General features: G+C 45.4%; 1 protein-coding gene across 1 annotated transcript in view; it reads left to right on the top strand.

Moving 5' to 3' along the window:
* The first annotated feature begins 2,425 nt into the window (after nt 1-2,425).
* Nucleotides 2,426-17,165, top strand: part of LOC122681702 (short palate, lung and nasal epithelium carcinoma-associated protein 2A-like) — a 78,843-nt gene continuing 64,103 nt past the window's right edge. The window contains exons 1-8 of the mRNA XM_043884100.1: nt 2,426-2,468; nt 3,280-3,431; nt 4,647-4,806; nt 6,190-6,297; nt 7,478-7,627; nt 9,754-9,847; nt 10,851-10,914; nt 11,775-11,853. Coding sequence (XP_043740035.1) covers nt 3,293-3,431; nt 4,647-4,806; nt 6,190-6,297; nt 7,478-7,627; nt 9,754-9,847; nt 10,851-10,914; nt 11,775-11,812 — 753 coding nt within the window. The 5' untranslated portion in view covers nt 2,426-2,468; nt 3,280-3,292 and the 3' untranslated portion in view covers nt 11,813-11,853. The remainder of the gene's footprint in view (nt 2,469-3,279; nt 3,432-4,646; nt 4,807-6,189; nt 6,298-7,477; nt 7,628-9,753; nt 9,848-10,850; nt 10,915-11,774; nt 11,854-17,165) is intronic.

Consider the following 17,165-nt stretch of genomic DNA (forward strand, 5'->3'; position numbering starts at 1 on the left):
CCTCAGCTGGGAAATGGGGGCAGTAACACCCTCTGCGTGGTTGCTGAGAAGAGGAAACAAGATGAAGCCGCACAAGCATACTGGGTTGTGTGGGTCACGTCTAGGAAAAGCTGAGGTTCCAGAGGATGGCATGGGGGTAACAGCTAATAGAACTCAAGGCAGAAAGTACCCTTGAGCCATCTAGTTCAGTTACTTCCGTTTCTTGTCAGCCATCCTGGAGCCCCTGAGCCTAAGTACCTAGGGACGGCCTCAGGCATCTATAGTTTAAAGAAACTTATTAGGTGATTCTGGTTAGTCTTTTTCTTTTTTCCCCTAAGACTATTGCTCAAAGTAGAAAATGTCAACAAAACCAAAAGAGATGAAATGAAAGAGGAAAGTAAGTGGGGTTCAAATCACTTTGAACCCTTGGATGTAGTCTTGGATGAGTCTTTCTCCTTCTCTGGGCCAGCTTCCAAGACTTTTCAGCAAAGAGGTTAAATTGATGAATTCTAAGATCTTCTGAGGCTTTGAAGTCTGTTATGTTTCCAATGTGGTCGTCTGACCCTCGAGTAGTCATCAGAAGGGAGGAAGCAGATGTGAGTCTACAAGTGTGCTGAGTCAGGACTTAGTGTGGGTTTGAACAGCAGGACCCAAATCACACTGACTTCAGCAAAAAAGATAGGGAGGAAGAAATGTATCTGAACTGGAAAGTCTAGGGCACAGGGGACATCAGGCACCGCTAGATAGAGGCACTCAAAGGATATATTGTCTCATTCCTTTTGTATTTGAGCATCCAACATGAGTGAGTCACCATGAGAACATGGTTCCTTAGAAAGTAGGAACCTGTGTGCCAGCCCCAGACTCACCAACGGGGATCAAGCATGAAGATCATTTCACCTCAAAGCTCAGCCATGAGAGGAGGCTGATATCAGTGCAAGCTGGCTTTGTCCTGGGTGTGGTCCATGCTGAGAAATAGCACCAGCCACTGTGACTCCAGGAGGCCATGGCCAGGTGGAGGTGGGGTCTTGGGAGGCAGGGAGGTTGAGAAAAGGAAAGAGGCAGGAAGCCTGAGGGAACCATAGCTCCATATTCCATAGCTCAGAACCAAAGCTCCCCCTGAGCCAGACTCAGGGAGAAAAAAAATCTGGGAAGAAGAGTCATACAAATGTGTAACAATGGTTTTTGTAGAGCCGAATCATGGCTCACAGTTACAACAAGTCGCACAGGATCTTAGCAGCCATGTGGTCATGTTCCTGAGCATTTCTGGTGATGAGACCCTTACCATCTTCCCAGGGAGTGAATGGCTTTATAGGATGCTCCAGAGAGGCTTGGAGCACTCTAGAGCCAGGTCAAGGTTTTGGGGACCCTTGTGAGAGGAAAGCCACAGAACAAGGATGGTATCAAGTTGCTAAGGGCAGAGAACAAGAGGAAAACGTCAGATGATGATAATTTGCTGTGAAAGAAGCCTAGCAGAAGATGAGTCAAGGGGAAAGGGAGGGACCACTTCAGGTGGATGGACAGTCACATAATTTGTGAGGTGATGTTGAGAGCCAGTGACAGCTAGGGAGGAGAGTTCTGAAAAGAGGGAATGGTCTGTGCAGAGTCCCAAGACAGCAAAGAGGCTTGAATCTTTCTAGAACAGAAGGAAGACAGTAGGGGCCGTGGAGGGAGAGGGAGATGATTTGGAGCAGCAGTGAGCAGATGACGCAGGGACCATGATGGGGACTTAGGGTTTACACCGAATGAGACCCCTCTGACTGCTGCATTGAGAGTAGCGGGATTGGGGGCAAGTGTGCAGAGGGAGACCCTATATAAGAAGGTATTTTGCAGGCAGATGTTGTTGTCTCTCAGGGGGAACTCTGCCAATTAAATGAGTAGGCAGACTTCGGAGGATGGTATTGAGCAATGCATCATTACAAACATCTGCCCTGAGGCTGGCTCCACTGTGAGGGATGTGGTGGAGAGCTCACAAAAATCAGAGAAGAGTTGGAAAAAATGGCCTCACTGACCCTGACTCCTTGGGGCATAATTCTAGCACATCTCTGTCCATGTCTTACTGGGTGACCTCAAGCTGGTTGCTCTCCTTCTCTTGAGCTGAGTTTCCAAATGATGACAAAATTAGGCTCGATGATCACTATGGGTCCTCCTATCACAACATTCTCCAATTCATCCTTTCGCAGTCTTTACCCCAAACCCTACCTACAATGGCCACTATCTTGGCAGCTGGAGTTTTCATGAGAACCTGCTTTTAGTCTTGGCACAGAGTCCTCTCCATAACCACCCATTTCAATTCAAGCGTCCTGGGTGACCTTTGCATTGGAAATCTCTCTCTGTTCACTCTAGACAAGGATTATTTTCTTTGGAGTCCCCTTGAATGGCTCTGGACCCAGGGCTTGTTTCCAGGGGCAGCCTCCCACCCATCACCACAATATAAGGGCCATCACCACCCAGCAGAATTCCAGGAGACTGTGCAGGGGAGCAAGGATTTTGTAAGTATTTTCCTCCAAACCTGTGAATGGTGGGCTTCCCCCTTAATGTCACCCCACATGGAGATCTTCAGAAGGCCCTGGGACCAAGAGGCAGAGGGACAGGGCCACATGAATTAGTTAATATTGTCAATATAGCAAATTAAGAAATCAATTATATTAGAAGTTTCAAACTGGTAAGCAATGTGGGGTCATGATGTGGTGCCCATTTATTTGTTCATACTTTTATTCTGCAAATCTTTATTTTGTTACACCGTATTAGGTGCAGGTTTTTTACTATCAGTTGGGAATTCCCAAAGTTACAGTCCCTATCTAAGGAGTTCACAGCCTGGTGAGAAAGGAGGCAAGTCATCACTAATTGTACCAAGGATTCTGATCAGAGAATGAAGGCAACAAGATGGTAGAGTGGGGTCCCCTGACGTAACCCTGAGAAGGGCCTAGAGTGGGCTTTATAGAGGATATGATGTCTTCCTGAAGCTGGAGACAAGCATGAGTCAGCAAGAAGTGACTCATGTTAAAATGCAAAGAAGAGGGAAATGCTCCAGGCAGAGAAGCCGGAAAATGCAAATGGCCTCTGTGTAAAGAGCATTGACCTGGAGTCTACCATGACTTTTCAAATACTATCTCTCTACTCAGTGGTTGTGTATCTTTGTGCAAGTTGCTCTAGCTTCCTGACCTGGGCTGCCCCTCTATAAGAGAGCAGATAGCCAGGTCTATCTTCAAGGACTGTTGAGTGTAGGAGTGACAGGTGCTCATTAAATATCCCGTTTCCCTGTGGGTAATTCTCACTCCTGTTCCTCCCATGACTGTCCAGGTGTCAGGACAAGATGTCTCAGCTTTGGGGACTTGTTCTCTTGTGCGGCCTGCTCGCCGGGACCTCAGCGTCTCTTCTTGACAATGATGTTGTGAGAGAGCTGCAATCTGCTCTTAAAAAAGGACTTGAAACTGATGACAGTGCATTTGAATGTGAGTCAGCAAGTGGGATGATCAGGGGTACCTATTTCTCTAATTTTGAAAAAATTCACTCATTTTTTCATCTTTTACTTGTCATTTACATTATTTAAATTAAATATTTTATTTATATTTGCAGCATATTCTTCTGTTGGGTCATTCAATCTTCTTGGTGATTTGTATTACCTAATTGGAAATTAATCCCTACCAAACCTAGGTAGGCTTAAAACTACCCGCCTTTCCAGTTAGTCATATCACTTTTTAATTCTGATTTCTTAAGAGAACTTGGCCTTCTCATTTCCTGGAAACATTACCAGCACACTGACAAACATTTTTTATAGGAGAAACTAACTTCTGAAAATGACTGCCTTGGAACCTTGTCAGGATTTAGGCAACCTTCAAAAATACACTTTCTAGTTTCTCTGCTGATAAAACTGAGCTCAGAAACAGAGGGTCTGAATCCAGGTCACCTAGTAAGTTATAGGACCAGATGTAGCTTCCACCTCTGTTTGAATCAGTGTAGTTAGGTGATACCGTCTGTTGCAGAGCCAAGTAGCACTACTATTACATATCTTTTCCTGTAGCCTTTTGGTTTTCCTTGAGCTAGTTATTGCCTTGTTTCTCATTTGACTTCCTTTCAAAACATATGTTCTTAATTGTTTCCAAATGTGCCATTCTACATCTACCACCACTCTATCAAATCCTTTTTTCTCTGAAGGTCCCTCATTAGGACACTCTGTCCTTCTTCTCCTGTATGAGTCATTTCTTTCTAGGCCTGCTGCAAGACTGTTCCTGGGAATCCTGTTTGCCACTTCCATGAGTTGGAGCCATAATTTTTCCTTGATTCTAGATTTTCCATTTCTTAGTTTATTCCAAATTTATTTCATTTGTTTGAGCATCTTATTAGAGCTTCACTATTAGAACCTGATGTTCAGTCAATCTCTATTGCCTAGAAAGTGGATTGATTACTCTGTTGATGAATGATGAGTATGTATTAGTATGAAGGCAGCATAGAGGGAACAAGGTCTCCTAGCTGTGAGACTTTAGGCCCATATCTTGACTTTTTGATCTTTTGTTTTCTCGTATGAAAGTGCATATAATAGTAACACCAGCTTTATAGAGTTGTAAAGACTGAATGAAGTAACAGAGGCAAACAGTCTCATTTGGTGCCTGTGCGTAGGAGCTGCTTCATAAGTTGTGTATCACACTAAAAGGAGATTACTTTTGCAGCTGGCCTTGAGAAAGTGAAGGCTGATTTTGAGTCAGTCCAGGATTTCACATGTTTGGAGATAGTCACTGTGAAGGATGTACTTACCGAGAAGATCCAGGAAGCTGAGGTCTTGGACAAGGACAATACTGAAAATCTTCAACTATTTGTCAGGTGTTTACGGTGAGTTGACGTTGAGTTCACACTGAAGCTCTTTGTTCCAAAAGAGAATACACATCTTTGGGGAGGTGAATTTAAGATCAAAGACAGAAAATTTAAAAAAAAAAATCCAACAAAAAAACCTTGTACATCCCTGAGAGTGGAACTGGTGTGAGGCCAGCTCTTCTAGAGTTTGGGAAAGTTAGAGGCAGGGCTGCAGGACCTATCAAGGCTCTTAAAGGTCTAGGCTTGCTTTCTTCTCATATGATTTCAGGTTCAGGATAAAGGTTCTCTTCACCCTCGTCTCTCCCTGTTTTCTGGTACCTAAAGTCACTTTTCCAAGGAATAAAACTTTTCTTCCCTGAATATAGCTGAGTATAAAAGTCTGAATGACCTCAGGACAGAGGAAACTAGAATTTATACCATATACATGGCCCCATACATGAAGTCTGGGAGCCAAGCAGTTTTGGGTTCAAAATCTGACTCTGCTAAAGAAGAATGAAATAATGCCATTTGCAGCAACAAATGGAAGGATGTAGAGATAATCATACTAAGTGAGTTCAGAGAAAGACAAATATCACATGATATCACTTATATGTGGAATCTAAAAGATGATGCTATGAACTTATACAAAGCAGAGACAGATTGGTAGACATAAAGAAACAACTTTTGGCTATTAACAAAAGGGAAAGCAGTATGGGAGATAAATTAGGAGTTTGGCTTTAACATATATACACTGTATATATGTTAAATATATACTTCATATATATATATATAAATATATACTTCATATACACTGTATATGAAGTAGACAACCAATAAGGACCTACTATGTAACACAGGGAACTATGCTCAATATTTTGTAACCACCTATAAGGGGAAAAATATGAAATGAAAAGTATCTCTGTCTCTACCTATATACCTATAGCTATATCTATACCCATCTATTGGAGAAGGAAAAAGCAACCCACTCAAGTAGTCTTGCCTGGAGAATCAGGAGGAGCCTGGTGGACAGAGGAGCCTGGTGGGCTACAGCCCATAGGGTCGCAAAGAGTCAGACACAACTGAAGTGACTAGCACACACAAGTATCTATCAATCTATACATATCTGAATCACTTGGCTGTACACCTGTAACTAACACAACACTGTAAAGCAACTCTACTTTAATTTTTTAAGGAACCAAATTCTGACTCTGGCACATTTTCACCCTGGAGTCTTGGGGGAATTACAGCTGTCTCCTGCCATGCCATCCAGTGGAGAGAATCCAACCTCTGAATTGGGCTGTCAGGAAGACCAAGGCAGGCAAAGTCAGTCAGGCTCTAATGCTAAGCTTGAGACTGGCATACAGAAGAGCCCAGCAATGGCTGCATGAGGGATAACAAGGGTGAATTGTGGTTTTTGCACAGGTTGACAATCAGGAGCATCAGTATCAGGAATATCACATTCCAAGGGACTCCTGGAGGCACAGGCATTAACCTGAGTATCTCCATCACTGCTGAGGTCACCCTGACCCTGTGAGTATTGGTTAGAATCTGAGGTTTGAGAGATGCAGTGCGGTATGCCAGTAGATCTCCAATCTGGCACCGGGTACTTTTCCATGCTTCCGACTTGGTCTCCCAGTCTGTAAAAGAAGACCTTTCCAGGTCTAAGGGCTTCCTTGGTGGCTCCAGATGGTAAAGAATCTGCCTGCAATGTGGAAGACCTGGGTTCAATCCCTGAGTTGGGAGGATCCTCTCGAGAAGGAAATGACTACCCACTCCAGCATTCTTGGGCTTCCCTGGTGGCTCAGAGGGTGGATCCCCTGGAAAAGGGAGTGGCTACCAACTCCAGTATTCTTTCCTGGAGAATTCCATGGACAGAGGTGCCTGGTGGGTTATGGTCCATGGGCTCAAAAAGAGTCAAACACACCTGAAATCTTAACATTTAAAATGTTCTAAGAAACATGGGCCATAACCAATCTTTTTGTTAAAAAATCCCCCATGAAATATATGTCCAAAATCATCATGCTTATCTAATTATAAAACTTGAAAACTGAGAAGATTTATTTATAACTCTTTGATAAAGTTTCCTGCAGCATCACTTTTGTCCCTCAAGATTCTCTTTAAATGATAGTGACCAGTAGGGGCCACATAGTATTATACAGTATGTAATGAAGAGCATATGAAATTATATGGAAACTATAATTTTTAAGTGTTTTAATTACTTTAAAGATACAAAGAGATAAAATGAAGGTGTGTAGAAGAGTCTTTATCAACTAAATGCACTATGGTTTCATCATTTCTTAGCTATGAGATCTTGGGGGATAGTTGCTTAACCTCTCTATACCAAGTGTTTCCACATTCTGAAAATAGAGATAGTAATTTTCTATCATGATAGTGCGGTCATGATGAAATGGATTAATCCAGGTAAAATACTTTTGTTTGAAATACCTAACACAGAATTTGTGCTGAAGAAATGTTGACTATTATATTTATTTTAATCATCTGTGTAATACTGCATAGAAATTTCATGAGAGAAACCCTTGTGGCCAGGAGAAGAAAAACCTAATATAAGAAAATAGATGCTGTAAAGAATACAGACAATATTGACATTGTCCATAGATACCCCATATAATGTCCACAGAGAAGGGGACTCAAGTGAGCAACAAGAAGGGATTTCTCCACCTCTGTTAACTGTGAATCTTATTCCCTACAGGCCTCTGTTGGGTGCGGTTGTTGACCTGACCCTCAACTTTGTCCTACAGACAAGTATCAGCTTTAAAATTGATGAATCTGGTACCTTAATGGTGGTCATGGGAGGATGCACCTACACACCAGCCAAGATCTCACTCCCCTTCGTGAACAGGTCAGGCCCAGATATCTCAGCAGAGTGGGACTCCCAGAGGAGCTGGAATCCCTAATTTCAGCCCTATTCCTATATTTGGGAGGGAGCAGAATATGGTGAAAAAGAGGTGAAACTCTGGAGACAAGTTAGCTTTGCCACTAACTTATGGTTTTATCATCATTTTAGCTCTAGAAGCTCCAGTGTTCATTTTTAAACTGAGGATGGTAGTAATACATAATTCATAGGTTACTATGCTGACCAAATGAGAAGATGCAAGTGTTTAGCATACAGCCTGGCACTATGCTCTCAGTAATAATAATATCCATGTTGACTTTCTGTCTCCCAGTTCTTCCCCTAACTGAGACAGGAGTGTTGACCTCTCCAGCCATAACTGTGAATTTGCATATTTCACCATTCAGCTTTATCTGTTTTTGCTTCATGCTTTTTGAAGCTCTGTTGTTAGATGCCTGAACATTTAACATTGCTATGTCTACTTGAAGAACTGACATTTCTCGTTTTACATAATGTCCCTCAATAATAATAATAATTCACTTGTTTACCTTCTTGCCTCTAGTTAGGAGGGGCAAGAGGACTAGTAAACCCTACCATGGGTCTAATTTCAGATTGTCCTCAAATCATCCTCCACATACTGGGAAACTCCCAAAATAAGATCCTGAAAACTGAATCCTCTCCTTTTATATCACTGATTTCTGGTAACACACCAAATCTACATCTTATATTGTGTGCTTGAAAGAGCATGTTTAGCCCAGGGAAGAAGGTGGAGGGAGAAAGGCTGACCCTGGTTATGGCTAGGAGAGGAGAAATAGTCTGGATGCCGATTGCTGGGGCAGGTTCACCTTGGCAAGGAACCAGGCTGAGCCATGAGCAGAGGTCAGTCCATCCTGCCTCAACAAGGGATCTGATCACAGATTGCCTAAAGACCCCCAAAACCAAAAATAGGCCCTGAAGCCTATCATCACTTGGGAAAACTGAGATGTAAGTCCAAATGCCTGAGCCCTGCTGGACAATGCCTTGCCTATAGCGCCAGAGAAATCATCCTGCCTTCTGGGGCTCAGTGACACTATCTGTAAAATGGCATTCCACCCTGCTGCTCCAAACCCTCTGCGGACTTTTCTCTCCACTTTGGGTGCAATCCCAAGCCCTCCTCAGGGCCATTTAGGCTCTGCCTGATCTGGATCCACCCTCATATCACTGTGCTCTCCCCCTTGCCACTCTGCCCTAGACACACTAGCTTTTGCTCTGAGCCTCAAACAAACTCCTTCTGCCTCGAGACCTGTGCAGAGGCTGTTCTGGATACCAGGTACACTTATCCCCCATCCCATCTCAATGTACTTCTCATTGTTCAGGGTCTAAAACAAGGTTCCTCCTTTTCTCTCTTGGAAGAATCTGCTCTTGCCCTTCTGAATACCTTCCACGAGTTGTCATTATATATTTAATTGTAGGTTTACTTTATTTATTCCCTCAGCCAAAAATGTGCTGAGCATATGCTCCATGCCAGGCAGCCACAATTCTGAGCTCTAGAGAATGTATCAGTGACTTTAGGCAAAGAAGTTGCTCTCCTGGAGCTTATTCTCTTGAGGGAATGACAAACAGACAAGCATTAGTCCAACAATAAACAGCCCACGAGGTAAATGTCAGATGGCAACCATCCCTGGGCAGAGCAGCACACTTAATGGGGCGCAATGATACAAAGCCCTCCCTCATGCAGCAGTCATGGAGGTCTGCCCTGGAGAGGTGACAGTTATGCTGGGGGCTGGAGGCGGGAAGGAGCCAGCCTTAGCCATACTCGTTTCATATGTAGTTACCAGACTGGGAGCTGCTTGTGCTTTATTTATCCCTGTGTCCCCAGTCTGGCTTGGTTCCTGGCATATATGCTTGTTGCTGTATAATATGTGCTGAATGAATGAATGGAAGGATAGATGGATGGATGGATGGATGAGGTCTCATGTCTGTGATGAGACTCTCATGAGCTGTTAGGGTGAGCTGCTGGTCAGTCATGTGGTTCTAGGTGATGAGCCCCCTGAGCAGAAGCTCAAGTCACCTGACTTCAAGGTGCTCCACCATCGCCCGCCCTCTTCCCACTGCTCCTCCTTGGCTGCTCTGCCAACTTCACTGGTCTTTATCAGTTCCGTCTCCAGCCTCACTGGACTGATCAGCGATATCAAAAAGACGGTGACCACACTTGTGAATCTGGTGGAGGCCTACATAGTGCAGTACGTGGTGAGTACCCCACTTCTGGCAGCTCAGAGCCAGGCCAGGTGGGGAGCAGGTGTGACATTCCCTGGGTGGGCTGTGCTTTTTGGGCACCTTCCCTTCTGAGGTGCCCCACTTCCTTTGGGCTGTCAGCTGCTGCTCCCCGCCTTCACTCAACCTGGTGTGGGGAGAAGGGGAGGAGGGATCTGATATTAGCAGAAATCACTGGGTTCCAACTTGAGTCATATACCATACCCATGTACTGCCAGTAGGCCTTTTAGCAATATTCTTCTTTATTGAATACAATTTTATTTAATTGATTTAAATATAAAAAGTACATGTACCCTAAGTAAGATTCCTGTGCATCATATGCAAACCACATGTACTATGTGCCAGAAATGATTCTAAATTAGTCACTCTGGAGTTTGGCTGGGAATCACGGTTTATGGGGGAAAAATTCCTCCAGAAGGCTCTGTGATTTACTGAACTGGAGGGTCACTGCTCAAGTTGTGCTTCTCAGAATAGCAACACTGACCTCATCTGGACACCTGTTAGAAATGCAGACTCTCAGGTCCTACCCCAGATCTGCTGACTCAATAATTTGCATTTTCACAAGATCCGTGGGGATTGTATACACACAAAATCATTGGAAACACTTCTCTATCGTTCTCAGGGCCTCATTTGACTGCTTAAAATTGCGGTGTTCCAAAGGTCAAGGTATCAAAGAGCATAGAATTCTGGAATGTTAAAAGTCTAGATTTTAAGGTTTTAATCTTCTGAAGTTTTAGGATTCTATTGTTCTCTGGCTCTCAGATTTGGGCCTTCTAGGTTTCCATCATTATAAATTCCTAAGGGGCAAAAGCTCTGAGATCCCGAGTAGTGCAGGTAGTTGACAGGGTGCTCCCAGTGGATAATGATCAGTCCTCTTTCTCTCCTGTCTCTCCTCTCCCTGCTCCCCATCCCAACATCGTTCCTGCCTTCCTCTTTCCATTTCTCGCTGTATCTCTCCCTGGTGTCCTGTGACCCTCAGCTGTGCCCGCGAATCCACACCATCATCAGCTCCTTGAATGAGAATTTGGTTAAGAACCTCAACGGTAAGTCACAACCTGGGGAAGTGATGCGGGCTCCCTCTGCAGCTTTCCAAGGAGCAGGCACCCTGCTTTATGCCTACTTGACAGGCAGGACTGTAGCGGACCCTGGAGAAGTTCAGGATCCTTTGTCCTGAGCAAGTCAGGAGAGTGTGGCCGGGGGAACGGTGTCCTTGCAGACTGAGGGCTGCTACTGGCCTCCTTTCTCAAACCTGCAGAACCAGCTGCACAGAATAATTCAAGAAAGAGGACAGGACAGATCTGGGTTCAAATCCTGGATTTCCTCTTAGCAACTTTGGGTCTTGGTCAACTGGTTCAACCTCTCTGATCCTTGGGTTCCTCAGAAATGAAAGATTGTAAACACTGCCAAGCTGATGAGTGGATTTAAAGAATAACCAGAAAGAGCCTAATATCTCATACTCATTGCTACTGAACACTGCCCCTTCCCCTTCCCTTCTTATGAGGAGTTGTGGCTTCACCCCCAGCCCCTGGGGGCTTTCTTTGTCCTGGGTTCTGGCATGACAGGAGTTTCTGGGGCTGTGGGGCAACAGAAATGGGGTGAGTCACAGTGTCAGGGTCCTGGAGGTGGTCCTTCTAGAAAACGGCCCCAGGCGCTTTTACCTGGGCCATACTTCTGTGCTTTGTATATACTCTCTCATTGTATTCTTTCAACAACACTGTGGAGTGGGTACTGTTATCATACCCATTTTACAGATGAACAAACTGAGGCTCAGAGAGACAGAGTGACATGCAAGAGATCCCGTGATTGCTGAGTCTGACCTGCTGGAGGGTGGCAGCCACTGGGATCTAGTTTCTATTCAGCTATATCCAGATCTGGAGAAATGTTACTGATTTTGTTCCCTCAGATATATTTCAGGAAACTGCACAACAAATTATAAACTGAAGAGGACAGATGAGAAAAACCACTGTGATGCCCGCCTGCTGGTGAGGACCGGACTCGGGGCCCTGGGCTGAGGGAGGATGAGAGACCTCCACAGGGATCTGTGGAGAAGGAGAAGCAAGGCTTGGCTTCTCCTCTTTCTCTAGTAGCAGACTGAGCCCTGATCGTGGTCACAGCCTGAGTCCTGACCCTTAATCACACACTCAGATTGTGCTTGATTCTGGTCCTTGACTGAGCCCGGAATGCAGTCAGGTTGAAGTTTGACTCCAATTGTTGACTGAGCCCTGACACGGGTCATGGATAGAGACCCAACCAGCATCTCAGGCTGATCCCTGATCCTGATCATACGCTGAGCCCTGAACCCTGGCTCCTCTGGGCCCTGATCAATCTTTTCACATCGGCCATTGTTGCTAAGGTGAGGGAGTGGGAGGGTGAGGGGAAGAGAGGGGTCAGTGCCAGGTGCCAGAGAAAGAGCCCAAACCACAGGTGCCAGTCCCTTCCCAAGCCTCAGAGCTCTCAGGGTTTGTGGAGAAGCACTCTGGCAGCTATGCCTGCTGGATGCAGGAGCTGATAAGGGCCCCAGGGTGTCCCTGCCTCACACCGTGGTCTCCTTCCAGATTGGTTCCCGGGACGTGACTGAATCTCTGTACCGTCTCTCTCTGGGACGGTCGGTACTGCCACCATCCCCCAGGAGGGACAACTGAGTGCAGTCAAGGACACTCTCAGATACTCCTCCTTGTAATTAGGACACCCTATGCTCATCACTCTCCACCCCCAGCAATAAAAAGGCATTTCTGCACCTTCAGTGTGGCCCGTGGCATTCCTTCCATTGGGATTTCAGGGGAGGTGTGGTATGGGCAATCAGGGCATCAGAGACCTGGATCCGAAGCTGGAATGGACATTAGGGATTATCCAGCCACAACTTCTTGTCTTACAAAGGGAAAACCTGAGGCCCATGATGGGCAAGAAAGTGACCTGAGGTCACGTAGAGACAGCCTCACTCTGCTTCTGCTACACCACCACCACGATGGACGGCTGCCTTCGCCAGCACACCTGACCTCATGACCTCCTCACGGCACCCTTCTGCCAGGAGACATGGCTCTTGTCCCCATTGTACAGATGAGGAAACTGAGGCTCACAGAAGACAAGTGATTCATCAAGGTTACAGGGTGGCAAGTGGCAGGGCTAGAATTTTAACCCATGTCCCTGGGAACACTTGCTCAGAGAGGTGACACCCTAGCTGTCAGTACTCAGCCACCTCCCCCTGCCCCCAGCAGGTCCCATCACCCTGGCCCTGCTCTCTTCTGAGCAGGACTGATGAGGTGCTCTCGAGTCCGCTCTTCCTCCCTAACATGGAAGCCTTCAATTTCCCCTTGGTCCTGGAGTGGGAGCAAGGTACCCATTAATCACAGCTGCATCCCATGTGCAGAGGATTGACCTGGGCTGTCAGGTCAGGGTCCCCGGGCTTCTTTCCCAAAGACCATCTGGTGTTCCTGACAAAAGACCCAGAGAAACTTTGTCCATTTTGCCATGGAACCATCCCAGTGCTTTGTGCAATTCTGTAAGGGAAGGACCACTATCGTCCTCATTGAAGACTCAGGTTAACAGGTCAGTGTCACACAGAGGCCTGCACCAGCAGCTACTTCACCCAAGGGCTTTCTACTTGATGAAGGCTGCCTAACAAGGTCAACTCAGTTCAGGGAGCCCTTGAGCCCCTGGGGCTATATCCAGGGGCCTTCAACCAGCTCTCCTCAGCTCCGCCGAGCGGACCTTAGGTCAGGCTGTGCTGGGGCTAACAACAAGGCATAGGGTGAAGGGTTGGACAATGGTGAACTTGAGTTACTTGGCCTCTACCCTTGCTAGCTGTTTAATCTCAAGCAAGTTACTCTTAGAACCACAGTTCTCTCACCTGCCAAATAGAATTAACAGCAAAACCTCCTCAGTACACTGGTGTGAGGTTTAAATGAGTCAATGACTGGAAAGCGCTTAACCAGGGTCTGACACTGGTGAGCACAAGTCAGGCTCTACACGAGTCAGGCTCTGGAATTACTGTCAAACAGTGTTGAGAAACCATGTATTACATCTTTACACACTGTATCTCATTAGATTCTCATTTTTACTGAGTGATGCAGTGAGTTGTTCTTGGGGAATGTGTGGCAAGTGAATCTCCAAGAAGAGAGGTGAAATGACTTCTCCAGGGTCACACACCTGGTCAGAGGCAAAGCTAGGTTGCATGTGAAGTCGGCCTCCTCCAGAGCTGGTTCTTCCCCTGCTGACCATAGCAAAGGGATGAGAGTTTTCCTCTCTGTCTAATTTTTGTGACAATCTCAACTCCCACAACTGCACACAAGAAGGTCTCACAATTCAGCACTTCTCTTGAGCAGTAGCCCCCTTCAGTCAGTGCTGAGTGTTTGTCGGGTAATTCTGTCCACCTGGAACATAATTGCTTGTCTCCTTGCAGCTTCTCAATCCTCCTCAACCCTACAACTCCGCTCAGGAGCTGTCTCCTCGTAAGTGGGGGCCACTCCTCAGTGTTTCCCCAACAAAGAGATCATGTTTTCCAGGTGGTAGGTCTATCCAAGCTACCTTGTTATCATTGTCCCATACAGACAGAGGGAGCAAGAAGGGTCAGCTCTCGTGATTATGGTTGCATTTTTTAAAATAATCTTTTCCCCCCATTTTTAATGGGTGGCAAGAATACACAGAAGACCTATACAAAAAAGATCTTCACCACCCAGATAACAACAATGGTATGATCACTCACTTGGAGTCAGACATCCTGGAATGCGAAGTCAAGTGGGCCTTAGGAAGCATCACTAAGAACAAAGCTAGGGGAGGTGATGGAATTCCAGTTGAGGTATTTCAAATCTTCAAAGATCATGCTGTGAAAGTGCTGCACTCATTATGCCATCAAATTTGGATAACAGGGCAGTGGCAACAGGACTGGAAAAGGTCAGTTTTCATTCCAATCCCAAAGAAAGGCAATCGCAAATCATGTTCAAACTACCACACAATTGCACTCATCTCACACACTATCAAAGTAATGCTCAAAATTCTCCAAGTGAAGCTTCAACAGTACATGAACCAGGAACTTCCAGATGTTCAAGCTGGATTTAGAAAAAGCAGAGGAACCAGAGATCAAATCCCTAACATCCACTGGATCATCAAAAAAGTGAGAGAGTTCCAGGAAAACATCTACTTCTGCTTTATTGACTACGCCAAAGCCTCTCACTGTGTGGATCACGACAATCAGTGGAAAATTCTTAAAGAGATGGGAATACCAGACCACCTGACCTGCCTCCTGAGAAATCTGTATGCAGGTCAAAAAGCAAGTTAGAATGGGAAATAGAAAAACAGATTGGTTCCAAATCGGGAAAGGAGTACGTCAATACTATATATTGTCATCCTGCTTATTTAACTTATATGCAGGGTACATTATGTGAAATGCTGGGCCGGATGAAGCAGAGGCTGGAATCAAGATTGCCGGGAGAAATATCAATATCCTCAGATATGCAGATGACACCACGCTATGGCAGAAAGTGAAGAAGAACTGAAGAGCTTGATGAAAGTGAAAGAGGAGAGTGGAAAAGCTGGGTTAAAATTAAACATTCAGAAAACAAAGATCAAGGCATCTGGTCCCATCACTTCATGGCAAATAGATGGGCAAACAATGGAAACAGTGAGAGACTTTATTTTCTAGGGCTCCAAAATTACTGCAGATGGTGACTGTAGCCATGAAATTAAAAGATGCTTGCTCCTTGGAAGGAAAGCTATAACCAACCTAGACAGCATATTAAAGCAGAGACATTACATTGCCGATAAAGGTTCATCTAGTCAAAGCTGTGGTTTTCAGAGTAGTCATGTATGGATGTGAGAGTTGGACTATAAAGAAAGCTGAGCACCGAAAATTGATGCTTTTGAACTGTGGTGTTGGAGAAGACTCTTGAGAATCCCTTGGACTGCAAGGAGATCAAACCAGTCAATCCTAAAGGAAATCAGTCCTGTATATTCATTGGAAGGACTGATGCTGAAGCTGAAACTCCAATACTTTGGCTACCTGATGCGAAGAACTGACTCATTCGAAAAGACCCTGATGCTGGGAAAGATTGAGGGCAGGAGGAGAAGGGGATGACAGAGGATGAGATGGTTGGATGGCATCACCGACTCGATGGACTTGACTTTGAGTAAGCAAGAATTGGTGATAGACAGGGAAGCCTGGCATTTGCAGTCCATGGGGTCACAAAGAGTTGAACATGACTGGGCGACTGAACTGAACTGAACAGGAACAAATAGGAGCTACTTGTTACATTCCCATCCACTGAAGCAATGCCCATAGGGGAGAAACTTTGGGCCAGCCAGGCCCACACTCTAAAGCACTACACCTATGTGTGGTCACCTGAACAGAGAGGGACCAGAGAGAAGGGAGGGGTGGGTCCTAAAGCAGCAGAAGCGCCCAGTGGGAGAGGCAGACGTGCGTGGAAAGTACTTGAAAACAGCATCGTGGTTCTCCCACAGGGGAGTCATCAGTGGGCAGCCGACCTGTGTGCTATGGGAACACCAGCAACACATCAGGGAGCATGTGTTCATCAGCTACGATCACAAGGCATTGCTATGACACAGGGGACACATCAGGGAAAAAAGCAGACAAAATCCCTGCCTCGTGGACCTCCCAGTCTAGTGGAAGAGCAAGGAGAGCACATTTCTAGGGACTGTGTGTCTGGGTTTATACATGTTAACTTGTGTACCCTTCAGACTGATTCAGAGAGGTAGGTATACCCACTGTGCCCACTTTCCAGGTGAGTTAGCTGAGTTATGAGAGGCAAAGCTCCCAAGGCAGAGCTAGGATTTGAACCCAGTCCCATCACACTTTCAAGACCTGCACACACTGCCCCTTGCCACACTCCCTATTTTCCTGGGCTCCTAAAAGCTATGTTTGTTCACCACTCACTACTGTTTATTGCAGTAATAGTAATGATAATGATCGCTATTATTCATGGAGCACCTTATCTAGCCAAGGTTAGCCTGGACTCTCTATTGGCATTTCCTCAGTTTGTTCCCTGAGCAGCTCTTCTCAGATAACTGAATGTCCTAGGACAGTCTATTTCTGGCTTCATGTTTAAAAAAAAAAAAAAGCAAAGCTCAGATAAGTTAGGGCACTTGCCTTCTGTCACACAACCAACAACGGAAAAAGTCTGGGATGCACACCCAAGACTGACTCTAAGAGCAAGCTGATTGTGCTGTTATAAATCAAATGCATGGGTTTCTCAATGTATATGCTTTAATTAATCAGCAATAAAGAAAAATGCTTCTGCGGGCTGTAATAAATGATTATTGAGCATCTGTGTGTCAGGCCCTG

This window comes from Cervus elaphus, chromosome 23, assembly GCF_910594005.1.
Source record: "Cervus elaphus chromosome 23, mCerEla1.1, whole genome shotgun sequence".
Lineage (NCBI taxonomy): Eukaryota > Metazoa > Chordata > Mammalia > Artiodactyla > Cervidae > Cervus > Cervus elaphus.